At 31.3% G+C, this 15,719-nt stretch overlaps 1 protein-coding gene across 1 annotated transcript; it reads right to left on the minus strand.

Moving 5' to 3' along the window:
* Positions 1-11,171: 11,171 nt before the first annotated feature.
* LOC148279123 (uncharacterized) lies at positions 11,172-14,096 on the minus strand. Its single transcript, XM_088230428.1, has 2 exons — positions 13,710-14,096; positions 11,172-13,181 (listed from the first exon to the last, which is right to left on the minus strand). The coding sequence occupies exons 1-2, from the start codon at positions 13,956-13,958 to the stop codon at positions 11,577-11,579; spliced, it is 1,854 nt and encodes a 617-aa protein (XP_088086554.1). The 5' UTR covers positions 13,959-14,096; the 3' UTR covers positions 11,172-11,576.
* Positions 14,097-15,719: the final 1,623 nt, after the last annotated feature.

The raw sequence follows: 15,719 nt of genomic DNA on the forward strand, positions 1-15,719 counted from the left end.
ATATTATATATATTTCATCAGCCAGCAGTTCGTACGATCTATGCCTAGAACTCTCCACTTATACGTTTTGTTAGTGAATATAATTTGAACTTTTCCCTTATTGATACATTTGATTGTAAAAAAATAACATTTAAAATGCGCGTCTTAAAACATACTTTTTTGTCTTATACTTAGTTTCAATAATAAAGTCTTAATTTATTTTATTTTATTTTTTTAAATTTTATCTCTAATTCTTAATATTTTAAATACATTTATATTTTTGACACTTGACACTTGTGCAATATTTACACACATGTCCACCCTCATTCCAATATAACACCCACCCTCTCACTCACTTACACTCACACAAACACACAAATATGTATTGTACGTGTATTTAATGTTTTTCTGTGGATATCTGTCATTGTATTATTCTCTGTATATTTTATTTGTTGTATTTTTGTTGCATGTGTTACTGTTGATATCCCCAATAAATAAAATTAAATAAAATGTCAAGAGTTGAACTGAATTCAATCTTTAACTTATGTAAGTGATTTGAATGAACTATATAAATTTCAACTAAATATGCGTACTAGCAATACGAAGCTCGCGAAATGACACATAATCTTCATAACGGATCGAATCAAATAATTATCCACGATGCTGCCAATAGCGTCTGCAGAATGTAAATTTGATATTGAAATAAGACTTAAACTTTCGAAGCTATTCAGTTTGCCCATAAAATGTGATATTAACATTTTGGAAGATCGCCACGAGAATTTCAACTGAAAATTTCTTTGGTTTCCCGTGGTGGGAGATATATCTGGGAGAGTTAGCCACGTAATGGAGGATGCTCTCCAAGAAGTGAGCTCATGATGCCATATCATGGATCCCAAAAAGGAAGCATTAGTGTCCCCTGTGTTCATAAATTATCAATATGGAGCAGAACCGCCACCCGCTGCGACAAACGACGAAAATTCTTTGCGTTCAGCCCACACCGGGATTTCAATATTCTTTTAATTATACGACTCATAAATCAAACTAGGTTCCTGCAAGGAGAGTGGTTTCCTGGAGGTTAAAAAAAACAGCGAGGAAAATGAATAATTCTCATTTTAAAATAAAAGTTAGGTATTAATCACACGTTCAACTGTTTATACCTGAATTTTTGATAAGTTAAAATAAAAATATTCTCTTAACTGTATTCTTGATTTTTTTATGCTATTTTCTTAGACAATTAAAATATGAAGTAGCAATATAAATATCTAAAAAGGTTAGTCGATGATCACAAATATAATATTTTATATGTAGAACATATGCAAATATCAAAATATGTTTTCTAGACCCTAATAAATATATATATATATATATATATATATGAATGAGTGTCCTCGATGGTTTATGTTTGGTTTTCATTAAAATGATGCGCTTTGAAATGGGCATTTTTGTAGCTCTAAATATTTTCAATTTAATACGCAGAAAAAAGTTAGGATCGTAAAGTTTTATTCATCCGTCACCAGGGTTGCATTCGACGATTAATGTTTATCCTTAAAAATTAGGAGGATGTTATTTTTTAGTAAAAAAATAAATATTGTATTTGACTTTAAATTGAAACTGGCGTCGCGGATTCGATTCCCGCCAGTTGCAAGAAAAACATCCATCAGAGACTTTTTTCTCTTTTCTCGGGAATCGAAGGGTATTTTTTATTACTTGCTTTCATTTCATATCTATCTCACCTGCTGACATGACTCTAAAATAGAGGCTTAGCGGGTAATGCCTAAAAAAATAGGTCTATAATGGTAAACTTCAAGTCCGTTTATCTTAAAACTTTGTGTAAGTTTTTTTCATAACATATAAATGTTAATTAATTTCAGATATTCATATTAATGTTTATTGATGCTTTTTCTATGCAATATAAACAAAAAAAATGATAAAGATGCGCTTCGATTGGTGTACCAATTCACTGCCCTATCACCGTTAGGCGCAAGAAGTAAATGATGGTGATGATGTTGGTATAATACACTTTTAATCACTAATCTTTAATTTAGTATTTTTAATATGATGGTTTTAAAATTTTCATAAAAATTGTATGTGAATCTTCGAACCTTTTTGTTGTCTTAGCATTTTTGTTTCAAAGTTGAAAAAACTGATTTGCAGTTATTTTATGTCTTTACTTAAATTGTAAGATATTTAATTTTGTCAGCTTTATCCTATTCCTTTAAAAAAAAAACTAAATTCTAAAAGACAGGCGCCGTGGTGCAGTTGGTTAGACGGCCAACTGTGAAACTGGCTTCGCGGGTTCGATTCCCATCAGTTGGTCTAGGTGTTGTTGTGGTGTATTTTTTATTGCCTTCTTCCATATCTCCTTGTATCCCACCTGATGATGAGCCTCTAGGTAGAGGCTTGGTGGGTTATTAATTTAAGAAAAAAACATATACATTAAAATTTGAATTTCTTTTAAAATGTGGAGGTGAAGATAAGCAGTACTATCTATTATCCAATCATCATAAATAAATAAATCACTCTTCTATTACAGTTTTTTGTATGTTGACAAAAATAAAAATACTAATTTCATCCAATTATGATATTTAAAATAAAAAATTGTTTTCTTTAAATTTAGATAATTAATGTAAGCATTCTACAAATCCATATTTATATATATAATTCCTCTGTACGTGTGATGTCACCGTACTCCTAAACGGCTTAACCGATTTACGTGCGGTTTTCAGATAAATATAGATCTCTGAGCTGTGCGTGTTCGAAGATATTAAAATCTTTAATCGAATATGAAAAAAAAGAAGTTAGGAGAATGAATGTTTTATTCATCAATCTACCAGGGTTGCATTCGAAGATAATGCATTTACAAAAAAATTTAAAGTTGTTTTTTTTTGTGTATAAAAAAAGTTTGTTTTTGAATGTTTACAAAGAACATTTGTTTTTTGTGGATCTAAATCAGATTTTTTCCTTAAATTTCTTATAATTTCTACACATTTATTTATTTTTATTTGATATTTGGTAATACTAAAATAACATTTAATTCAAAACATTCATTTGAATCGTATTCCTATATGAGTACACCCCTATGTTGGTGAGAAGACCGGAGTTTGACGTTTGCGAAAAGAATGCCATATTTGAAAAAATATTTTTTTTATGTTTTGGAATTCAACCATAAACAAGTACCTCGGTTCCTACTCAAATTCGATATTATTTGAATATATACAATTTTTAGTTTTGGAATTTAATCATAAACAAGTACCTAGGTACGTACTTATCAATAAAATGTATTTTCCAAGGTAGTAAAAAGCAGGCAAGCCAACGTTTGGGCAGGACAACGTCTGTCGGGTCCGCTTGTTTACTATTAAATACTAACAATTGTCATGAAATATACGAAGAAGTAATTAGTAAATATTTTTCCTGCCATATCGAAAATGCATCGTCAGAAATTCCCTTTCCACTAATAAGCTTAAAGTCTGAAAGAAGATAAATATCTATTTATGTATCTCAGTAGATATGTGAAACAGGGAAGTGTAATATGTATGCTTAAGCATGAAATGCCTCACGTCCCAATAATTACAACATTCTCAGTCTGTTAAATTAGAGACGGAACGGTGGTTACTTTTGTTATAGGACTGGTATTAATTAAGGAGGGCTACGAATGTAGGGAGAAAAGAAAGTTTTTTTTCCAATAGTAATACTAAAAACAAGTTGTTTAATGACATCTTTTAGCTGCATAAAAAGTTTCATAATTATTAGACAACATCTTCTGTGTCCGGATTGACTTTGAAATTTTTGAGAAAGCACTGAATATGCTATTTTAGCATTTAACATACATATTTTTGTCTTCTTTTGGAATCCAACATTATTGAGGCTTCAGTAATATTCACTGATATTTTTGATTATTAACATATTGCATAGAATATTAGATAACTGGGAAAATGCAAAAGAGGCACTCCAATTTTACCTCCATGTGTTGTAACGACCTAAGATTTGTGTTAGATATTCATTATCATTTTTGGATTATCAATGATTAAATTATGTTTTACTAGGTATTTCTAGGTAAATAGATGGTTTTCTATTTACATTCATGTATTATAGAAAAATTATCTTAATTTTTCAACTCTTTTTTCAAGTTATATGTAAACTATTGCATTCAATTCTAATGCCCTCAATTATCCATTAAAATATTTATTGCCACTTTGAAAAAAACACATGTGATAATTGTTATTGTAAATTTAGGTTTTCAAGCCCAATGGTTTGTAGAACTCTACAAAAATCAAAACCACGATTTGTTTATGTGAAAATCGAACATAAATTCCGTGTCTATATTTAGGTACTTTATGTTAATCAGGACACTATTTTCAGTAGTAAAAATCGGCGGTGGGATGGTATAGGGGTATATTTTCCAAACTATACACGACAATCAAATAATTATAAAAACAGCAAGCACAAGAAGTTGCCTCTATTTTGATGCGGTACTTTGTTTCATTTTTTGTTTCTGTACTTTTGTATATATTTTCATAATAATTCATAAGCACAGAATTAAACCACTTTTTTTTTCATATTTCGCCGAAACAAAATTGTTTCGGCGAAATATAATATAATTGTAATTTTTTTTAAACGCATTTAGGTGTATGTAATATTTATGTATAATACTCATGACTCATGACCAAAATAAAAAAAGTATAGTAATAGTAAATAGTTGAAGTTCACATGAAAGATTTTGTTTATCTTTCAGGCGTAAATCACTGTAAAATTGTCACCAGATTTCGATAACTTTATTTGGCCAATTCATGGCACAGAAATGTATGGGCGTGTCGGAATATGAAAGCTGTGATAAATTAAAGTGCTTAATGAGGCCGTCTTATCCTGCTTACGCGGGAAGATAAGTCACGCGACCGCTGATTAATGACGTTTCTATGTTCTACATGTCGCAAGAAGCCGAATGGCAATCGACTTAATCGTTTTATTAAGCCTACGTTTGGGGTTCCCTCGTGAACATGGTGATGGCACACCTCGCCTGGCGTACATTACAAGTTCATAAACCGATTTATGTCTTCTAGCCGAGACGTTTATAGCAGAACATCATTTATTGACATTAAAAAGTTACGCGAATCCTTCTGTGTCGGTGTTATATGCCGCGTTGGCGAATAGGGAGGGCGCGGGCGTGACAAAGAAACATAACTAATTAAGAAACGGAGAATCTCATCCATACAGATTTCAGGGCTTCAATTACGAACGCTATCTTCATCTGTATATATCTAGGCGGTATACTTAACTTCTGTACTATCTTTATCTACATCGGTATGTTCAACCTACTTGTCATTTTGACATCATATGATCGAAATCAACCAAAAATGACCCCAAATTTTAGTCCGCGTTCCTTACTTTATTGACAATAAAAACAGTTCTCATTTATATTTTAAATAGGCTTCTGTGATAAAAAGTGCCCACTTCAAAGCGATTATAAACTCCAATAAATCTCAATTCAATTTAAAAAATGCTCGCTTGAAAATGATTTTTAAAGACTTTTGACAATTCCCAAGACGGTATACTTAACGCTCGTCTGTATTAATTTACTGAGCAATTAAAAGGCAGCTCTCGATACGTACACTCAGAAAGGTAGTAAAATAGATGGAAAAAAATATAATAACTGGCGGGTAAACGAATTCCCACGCGGGTGCGGGGCGAGAAATGGCGGGGGCGAAGCCCTAAGGCTTCTACGATATAGTGGACTGTATTTTTAAATTTTAATATATATGGTGAATATCTTTGATATGCGGTATGCAATGTAAATCAGTCATATCCCCAACAAATGAAATGGATCAGGAATGGAAGCCACTAACCTGGTTCGTTCTTGATGTAATTGCGGTCCGACTGGTCAATTGCGAACGGCACCAACACTAGGATAGGCCCCCGATCTGGAGCTGAACACTGGTGGTTGGTGGAAACAAATGGTGATACGGCACACGTTTTGCGAAAAAATATACAACACGAAGTCTTGCTGTGGCGGGTTTTCAAAGAATACTGGAGGTGGGAAGTAAACAGTTGTTGTGGGTAAAGGATATTTAAGTGTAACAATAATCGACAAATGCATGCCCACATAATTCGCAACCAATAACTAAATTTATTTTTTACAGTGGTAACATTTTACGGCTAGATGCTCTTGTATGTTAATAGAGCAGCATCTTGCCAGTCTAGCCACGGCATCTAGCCGCTCGTTTTCAAAACTGGCAGTTACGTCTGAATTTAATTCGACTTTAAAATTTACTCATTTTTCTCTCATGTTTTTAATTTACCTTTTAAGGAACTTCAGAGTGATGAAGTAAGTAGATAAATAAATGTAATCACTTTGCAAGAAAAAAAAAATAGCTTGCTGTATGAGTGAATTCAACAAAAGACATTTAGTCTTTAAAACAGATTCAGGTATGTGTTGGATGCTTTCAATTTATTGAACACTCATTGCGATTATCTTTTCTATTATTGTAGTTGCTGTATTATAAAAAATGCTTTATGCCTTCAAGCATAGATGTATTATGTCACTGCTGGGGTATAAGGCAGGTTCACTGATATCGGTCGTTCCTCGTTGTGTCACTGCGAATTGTATCTCTTTAATCAACTAACATATGTATAATATATGATGGTTTTTAATGAATAATTAAAAGTGTTATGTACGAAGAAAAATACTAAACACACATAACATTGAGGGATGATTTAATGATGCCTCCATTTTATACTCGTTACGGAATAATTTTCCGGCATTTACGGAATTATTTTTAATCATCGTTGGCATTTCTTTTATTTCTACGCGGAAACTCGACTTTCTGGTACTTGGACCGTTTTTATTTACTAAAAAAAATATTACAATTAAAAAGAAAATACACGTGTAAGTTGAAGTTGAAGTATTTTTACAGCTTAAAGAATTATTTATCGTTAAATTTTATAAATTACAAAAAATATCCATATTACATTTAAAATATTGTTTTTTTTAATAAGAATTATATGCGTTCGTACGGTTTACCCAAAATATTCAATTTTGAGGGCCATTTGCAACGAGTTATAAATAACTCATTATTCGAAAATAGAAAATCAAGTTGGGGTAGAGTGGGATTTGAACTACGGACCTTTGATCCGTGAGTCCGAGACACTAGTCACTTACCACAATCTGATTCATTTTTGAAAAGGTAGTCAAGGAGTTTGCCAGGTTTATAAACTGTTCATAGCTGGTTTAGGTGACCACTTTACACACTGTAACATTTACCTTATTTCGTTTGCAAAAATATCATACGTACTTCTTTTTGAAATACATGTATAATGTATAAATCTTAATAATCTCTCCAAATGGTAAAATCTAATACAATATGCATGTTTACAAACATTTGGAAAACCTTAAAATATGTTTTATATTTTTATTATTCTTATTGTAGCAATATTATGTGTGTAAATGTACATATTATGTATGTAGGCGGCCTCCGTGGTGTAGCGGTCAAGACGTTTGACTCACATACGGAAGGTTCCGGGTTCGATTCCCGATGAGAACACAAATATTGAATAAGATTTTTCTCAAGCCTGGGTGTTCTGTGATGTGATTAACCACTATAATTGGGACACCATGGTGCTCCTTCCTGGCCTGTTGTGGTGCAAAAATAAAATAAAAATATTTTTTTTATTTTTTATTTTCTTCTTTTCTAAGATTATATAACATACAAATACACAGCGTCGTGACTAGGGGCTGGCCAGGCGGGCGACTGCCAGATGCGCAACCCAAAGGGGGGCGCACTTTGCAGACTCACAGTTTTCATTTCTCTTTTATTCCATTTTTCTTCCTAAAAAAATAGTCTTGGGGGGCGCAAATTTTAAATCTAGCCAGGGGCGTTCGTAACCCCAGCCACGAAGCTGCAAACTTATAAATAATAAGATAAATATTCGAATCACTCACTTTATAGTTTTCCGTGTATCCAATAAATTTTTAAACTTTCAAATTTTTGTAAAAAAATGATTTATTTATTTGCTATTAAATATTATTTGATGCAAATGATTTCAAAACTAATAATCGTTGGGAAATGGGTTTAATTATTATTCTCACTCTCATTGATTTGTAACACCATAAACATTTTGCTCTGAAATTTTTTTTGGATTATCATTAATACAAAAGAAAAGTATTTAAAAGCTTGTCTTGTACTTAATCAAGCTAGATATTATTTTCCATAGTCTATTAGAGCACCCTTTTTAATAAATTTAAGGGATCGCCGAATTCAAAAATCTTTCATGAAGTTTGGAAGAGATCCAATGCGCTCCTCTGAAGTGGCTGGAAGCTTTTAAGTCTGCAAAAAACTTTAATCCACTCTCTTGTCTATTTGGCTCGCTTAATGCATCTTAAGTATGAGCCATAAAATTTTAATATTAATTGAACTGACTTCTGTTAAAGAAAATTTACTAAATAAGAAAGTAATAAATTGCATATTCAAAGATAAAAGGATGAGATTCGAATTGACCTGGTACCCAATGATAAAGGAATCTCAAAACGTAGACTTGAGAACGTCACAGATTTTAGATAAACACGCTGCATACATTACTAGTATTATTATTAAGCTTTTTTTATATTTTGCTACCCAATAATAAGTTGGTACTGTGATTTTGTATAAAACTTGCTTTAAATAATGTAACTCCAAAAAGTGATTCATTGTTTAATAATTGACCTTTTATTTGTAATTTAATTTTTATCTTTAGCCCACTTTTATTATTAGCGTGAAAAAAATCTTTCCCTAATATTGGTTTTACTTTCAATCGTGACGTTCACCAGTATAATATGCGACAAAGTCAAAATTTTTACGTAACTGGATCACGCACAACAAGGTATGGTCTAAGGACTCTGCTGTACCTTGCTTGTAGCGAGTACAACAGGCTACCGGAGTCCAATAGAATATTTAAAAATGAAAATATGAATTTTTTAAAATACTGCCCATGGAGGTACGTGAAAGGTGAAATTTCGTTTTCAGTTTTTGTTTTACCATAGATGTTTCTTAGATATATAAATGTTTGTTATGTGGGGTTTTAATATCTTTATACGATATACTTAATTTGCGATGTTATTTCATTGTACATATTTTATATTATTTTTTTTACATTATCACAATACCGTTATGTAAATATTTTTCTGTCCCAAAATCAGTTTGTTGTAACAAATTTGTAAAAAAATGTGTGATTTAATAATGAACAAAAAAAAAATTTATTTTCTCATTCAAATCATGTAATTGGATTATTATATAGGTATTTATTATATGGTTCAATCAATGTTACAATAAACTGCACAAGATTCGAAGGCATTATGACTATTGTTCGGACCAACGCTCAATCTGTATCTACCTACCCGTCCTTCTCATTCCTTAGCGCACTCCATGTAACAATAATTCTACGTGTGAGTGCCGGAAAAAAACATTATATTATGAGTACACAAATAACATTCTAGGAGTGAAGTTCGTTTTCTTTCATCAAGCGAGCTGTGCCAGCGTCCATTTAGACCGCCAGCTCCATACAAACTGTGCCAGCGTCTCACGACTGCCAGCTTCACCAGACAGGTTCCAGCACTCATCACGCCTTATCATCAGCAGGTTAGTGGAGTTACGCAACCTTCTTTCCTTACAATACAGACCGCTTACTAAATTTTCCTCCTCCTAGGATGAGATATTCTTCACACTTCGTCCACTTTTCAACAATAACAAAATAGAATTCCTGTTTTCAAATGAGAAAACAAGATTTCTTAACATTGGATAAAACTTGAGTTTTTCTACGGACATTTCTTAGCGGAACTGCATTTTAATTATAAAAATACTTTATAGTTTTATTCCACTTTTATATATTTGTTTGAATTACATGTAATTCAAATACATTTTCACTATAAAACTTCATAGAATTATAAATTTTACACCAGTTTTTATTATATACATTCAAAAAAAACTTATTTTTTTATAATTGTTATTACCTTATACTTAAATGATTTTAATTTAAATTCTTTTATTTACATAATTATATAAAATCATGATTTACAACCCCTGCTTGCACTTGTATATAACATAGAAAGTTGTTTAGTCTCCCTCCAGTCTGACGATGTCGGTCACGACGAAACCCGGTCACTGGTAAAAAAATTATAAAATAATTATAAATAAAAGTGGAATAAAACTTTAAAGTATTTTTATTATCATAATTAGATAAAACTATAAACATGAAGTATGGAAAAATAGTTTTCTTTGATTTCATAAGGTCGATAGAGTGCTAAAAAAGGTTGAGTTGTTTCAAGATTATTTTAGAATTCTTTTTATATAATTTGAAAATATATGAACTTTTTATATTGAAAATATTTGCGATCTTATGATTAACCTAAATATGTCAGTCTTTGGCCCATTTTCAACGAGTTTTTCTATAAAAAAATGGATATCAAGTTGAGGTAGAGTGAGGTCGGAACCTCGGACGTTTGATCCGCGAGTCCGCGATACTACCCACAAGACCACAACCCGATTTATAACATAATGTGCGTTTTCAAATGAAGAAGACTTTTTTTTTGTAGTAAATAAAATAAAATAATATGGCCTCTTTCTCACCTTATCCACACCTAGAACAATGAATTCAACCATCGAGCGAAATTTTATATTGTGTTCATGAATTTCAGACTAAGTCAAGTATAACACCCGAGAACTGATGTACGTTCATATAATTTTCGATAAAAGAAAATTATTCAAAAATAAAATTGTAAAATAATAAATAAAAAATTTTAAAAATGTGTTGAAAAAAGTAAATTAACGCAGTTAATGAAATAATTTAGGTAATTACCAATTAAAATGGAATTCTAGTCCATCAGTTAACATTGGAAGAACATAAAGAAATGTTGGTTTTCGAGTTTAAGGAACACACGAGGTATCTTCACAATAACCTTTTTTTCTGAATTCCCAAATCACCTAATCAATTTTAATTATGACTTTAATAAAGATACATGAGTTTAAATCTGACTAACAGATAATAAAGGATTAAAAGTAAATAATACGGAAATACTTTAGATTGGGAAAGTTTTAAAAAATAATGCCCGTTTTATCAATAATCAAACAACCTTTTTATATAGCCCATTGTAATTGTCACCCTTTCGTATTAAACTCACGCCTCTCCCTTTATCTTTTTCTTCTTATTTCTAGTATTTCTCCCGCAACATAATATGAATACCAGAAACTTAAAAGGCTCTATGTGCCATGGACAAAAAAGGAAAGCAGACGGGAAATTAAAAATACACATAATAATTCAAAGAAAACATTATTTTATTTTTATGCCAAATCAACAAAAGAGCATATTTTAATGTAGTTTAGTAAAAAATATATAAAAAAGACATATTAAACTAAGTATAAAATCAAAAAAACAAATAATTTAAAAGAAAGTCTCATGTACCGTTGTTAGTTTCTTTTAAAAGGGCCAAAGTGCCCTGCTCTCTAAAGCAATAAAGGTGTTAGTGCCTTAGTGAGAATAAAGAAATAGGTACATCCACTGTTTCATCTATCTATAATAGTGATGTGACGACGATGAAAATTCCCATGGTATTTATAATTCAGTATAATTACTATTTAGCACCCAACATCGTGTATATCTAAAATTCTATTATAAAACTGTTTATGTTCTTCCGTGTGCAAGTAAGGTATTAGATTTTTGAGATCTTTTTTCTTATCTTCTGTTATTTTGCTCTTGCAATTCAGCATGGGTAAGAAATAATTATCTAAATCCGATAACTTTTTGTTCTTCTTCAATAATCTTACAATTTTCCAGGGCTCCATAGAGTTGTGGGTCTCTTTCATTTTGACAACGAAAGGATTATCACTTACGAATTTCAAGCGATGAGCCTTCGATATCTGCATTGTGGTAGTATTCAAAAATGTTTCGGCAGCCAATTTAAAATCCATGAAATCATGTGATGTCATTGAAATAACATTAAAAGGCTGCTTGTCACGAGTATTTTTCATCATATCAACAAGATCTGCAGGAACAATGGAATGTGTTACTCGTTTCCTTTTTTCGATTAAAGCAAAGTCCCTGTCGCAGCTAAGGAATGAATGCCCGCTCATTAAAAATTTATGCTCTATCGATGTAAAAACTTTTTTATACACAAGATATGCCCATAAAAATATCATCATTTTATTTTTATTTTGTCCACTACAATTGTCACTCCACATGATGAGATTCTCCTTTCTTATAAAATTATTAGAAAACATTTTGTAAATGCAGGATGCTATCGCATTTCCCCCTCTTCCTGTAATAGCTTCATGCCACATAAGCATATACCCATCACCGGTATTTTCGATATGCACACCCAAATTGAAATTTGATAATTGTCGCGAATAGTACATGGGCCCATGAGTTAAAGTTGGTGTCAGCAAAACTTGTTGCAAGTCCATGGCGGCAGTGCATATATTACTACTCGGCATCTGTGATTTTTTTATATCAAGTGACATCTGTTTTGTTGCTTTTTCTGCTTTTCGATGGTGTAATTCAAGTTGATTCTTCAGTATTGTTTTATTAGATGGATCGGCATTTATTTTAGCAACATAGAGGTCGCACGTTGCACATGTATCAGTTCGTTTCTGGCCAAATTTTAAATTCGGAAACTCCTTTCCAAAAATTTTAGAGTAGAACTTATATGTGACTTTTGACTCCGGAAAAGATATCTTAAATGCTTTAAACAAACGATGTATATTTAAATCTGGACTTAAGTATTCTTTCTCTGATCTCGCTCGACCATAATGACTTACAAGTCTGGGAAACATATTTACATGTTGTTTAATTTCATCCTCATCTTCGTCTGAATATTTTCGTTTTTTCTTATTGATGTTTCCTCTTGATTCCAAGTAGGTTGTATGTCCTTGTTTCTTTTTATCGAGTAGTACTTGAATCTTTTTTGGAGAAAGGGAAAAAATGTTCATGAACGTTGCTTTGCACACACCGACAACATTTCCCTTGCCATCTGGAAGCATATAATATGCGGTGCATTGTCGCCTACTTAGAGCAGGAGATTCATAGGTTCCATGCCTTCTTCTTTTAATTTCTGTCAAATGGATTAATCCCATCAGAAAAGAAGATTGCTTTTCATTGTTTTTTAACGCATAGAATTCCGTGAACAATGACATCTTTTGTTCGAAAGGTATTTCTTTGCAGTTATAGCTGCATTTGCAGATACACTAAAATAAAAAATGAAGTGAATGAAAGCAACATAGATAATATAGGTACGCAACCGTGGGCGTATCTTAGGGACTTAGGGTCAATATCTATCACTCAGTAGAAACTAAACTAGAGGAACTAAATGTGGTGGAGTGTAATAATGATATAGTAATTTCTCCCGGTTGCAATCATTAGGGCGTAACTTATTTTCTGATATGCCGTTAACATAGTTATTTACACATTAATAATAATATTTACGAAAATATCCATGAAAATATAATTATTAAGGTTTAATTATCTTTAAACGAATTTATAATAAAAAATATATTTTTAAATTCTTTTTTTTGCTCTCCTAAAAACAAGTAAAAATAAAGTTTCACCCAAATACCTCTGACCGGGAGATTTAAAAAATTGAATTCAATACAAATACTCCATTTAAACTATGTCATGGTTGGCAGAAAATTACAGGTTGGCACATCCCTAGCGCATGATGAGTGACATTTTATCTAGTAGAGACAACCGGTGAAGATTTAAAACAATGTACAAACCTCTTGATTTGGGGGTCGTTTTGCAGGAATCAACTTTCTATTGGATGTAAAATATTCTTGTCCAGAATCTTTTAGCTTCTTTCGGGCCACTTGGGCACTTTTTTCCCCCTTTTTACGTCTTTTAACGCCACCACTATTCACAGAGACCGGTTCATTGTCAACCATTTTGATACAAATAGCATATGACTGGCGATGGCACTTAACACCTTTTAAAGGAAAACAGATGTTGGTACTTACAACCAACGCCATCTTTAGAATTTTTTATAAAATATTATTTGTACTACAATGGCATTTATACCCTTCTGTAGGACATTGGCCTTGGCACATACTATCCATTTCTTAAATAAAATCATTTTCGTTATTTATGGCACTTACACCCTTTTAAGTTTCTGGTATTCATATGTTTTCATAACCTAATCGGTGCATGTAAGGATTGCCTAGTACAAGCATGTAGTTTCAGACCGTTATGATGGTTTAATATTTTTCTGCAAATATGGTGGTGTATGGTGGGTTTCGGATGTCAGTTAGAATTGGTATCCTGACGAAGAGACGATACGTCTTGAGACCGGTAGATATATAAAACTTGGTTAGTGGTTATATGTAAACAAATATGAAAGAAAATTATTTACTACGCGTTTTACGCGGCAATGCTGATGCCGCAAGAGGCGATAACACTCATTTATAATTTAAACCTATCTTTCCACGAAGCACAATTTTCATTCAAGTACACCTCGGTGAGTGCGAGTATTATTTTAAAATCCATCTTTGATTTCTGTTACCTTTGACCTCATTCTTTAGTTTAGCAAAATCTGAGGTTTTTTGCCAATTATTTATATTTTTTTTTTTATTCATCTACTATTTATTTCATACATTTATTGCTTGTTTAAGTATACATGCATATTTAATACAAGGAAATCTATATAAAACCAGTGAATAGAAAATAAATACGGATCGTTCTCTGGTTAGGATAATCTCCATCTAACATGACTCAGTCTGTTCTAAGATTTAATGCAAAAATAGTTCAATGCTAGTATAAAAATAAGAAAAAAAAACTATAATCATTAGGTTTTAAATGCATGGCTAATCAAATGTAAGAAATTTATTATCATTATTGTATAAATATAATGTATAAATATATTTATGCTAAGAATACATATTGTTAATTAAAACATAAAATATAAAGTACTCGTATATTATATAATTAAAAACAAATATAAAGTAATGTGGTACATAAGAATATACATAATATGTGTACCAATTATTAAAAGTCACACGTTTATGAATCGAAAAATATTGTTTGAAAAAATCTCTCGTTACACTATTTGTATGTGCAGTTATTTTTATTTTACATTTTTAGTGTTTTGTATTTGGCATTAAATCATTTAATGTTTTTGGATCGATTACCTACATTATATTGCTTTAACCAAAGCCAGTTGATACAAGTGGTTTACTAAGTTGTGAACTATGACGATATTTTTAACAAAATTTGTTCTTCTTATCAAGAGAGCTTTGGTTGTAGGTATCATAAAAGGTTCGTGTCCTTATTATTCATTTTTTTTCAAAATACGATTTATGTTCCACTGAACTTTTTAATCATATCTCTATCGTGATAATAAACAACAAAATAAAATAATAATATTTTATTTATTTGACATAAACGGCCTGAATTGCCTGTTACATAATACGATAAACTTACGAAATAAAATAAAATTATAATTAAGTTAAAATTGTGTTGCTATAATAAAAGTTAGCAAATCGTTTAAAAAAAAACGTTTTCAGACATAGAAAATTATATTGCGAGTAACAAAATAATATCAAACTCGATCTGCAACTATACTGCCGTCATAAGCAAAAAGGATGTTTTTTGTCACAAATCACAAAATGAGTTGAGTTAAATGTGAAGTAATGTTCTACAAGAAATTTCGAACCATTTGATATGTAGAATTTCATAATTTCACAATTATTTCAGTACGTAAAACAAAATAATGTTTTTTTAAGCAATAACGCATT

Source organism: Micrasema longulum, unplaced genomic scaffold (assembly GCF_059751315.1).
Source record: "Micrasema longulum isolate JH-2025_06_02 unplaced genomic scaffold, ASM5975131v1 h1tg000759l, whole genome shotgun sequence".
Taxonomy (NCBI): domain Eukaryota; kingdom Metazoa; phylum Arthropoda; class Insecta; order Trichoptera; family Brachycentridae; genus Micrasema; species Micrasema longulum.

What these genes read in the sequence shown, in the direction of transcription:
- LOC148279123 (XM_088230428.1), bottom strand. Translation starts at nt 13,958, where the DNA reads ATGGCGTTGGTTGTAAGTACCAACATCTGTTTTCCTTTAAAAGGTGTT. An exon ending in AACGACCCCCAAATCAAGAG is followed by an intron (nt 13,182 to 13,709) that starts GTTTGTACATTG and finishes TTTTTATTTTAG; the next exon opens with TGTATCTGCAAATGCAGCTA.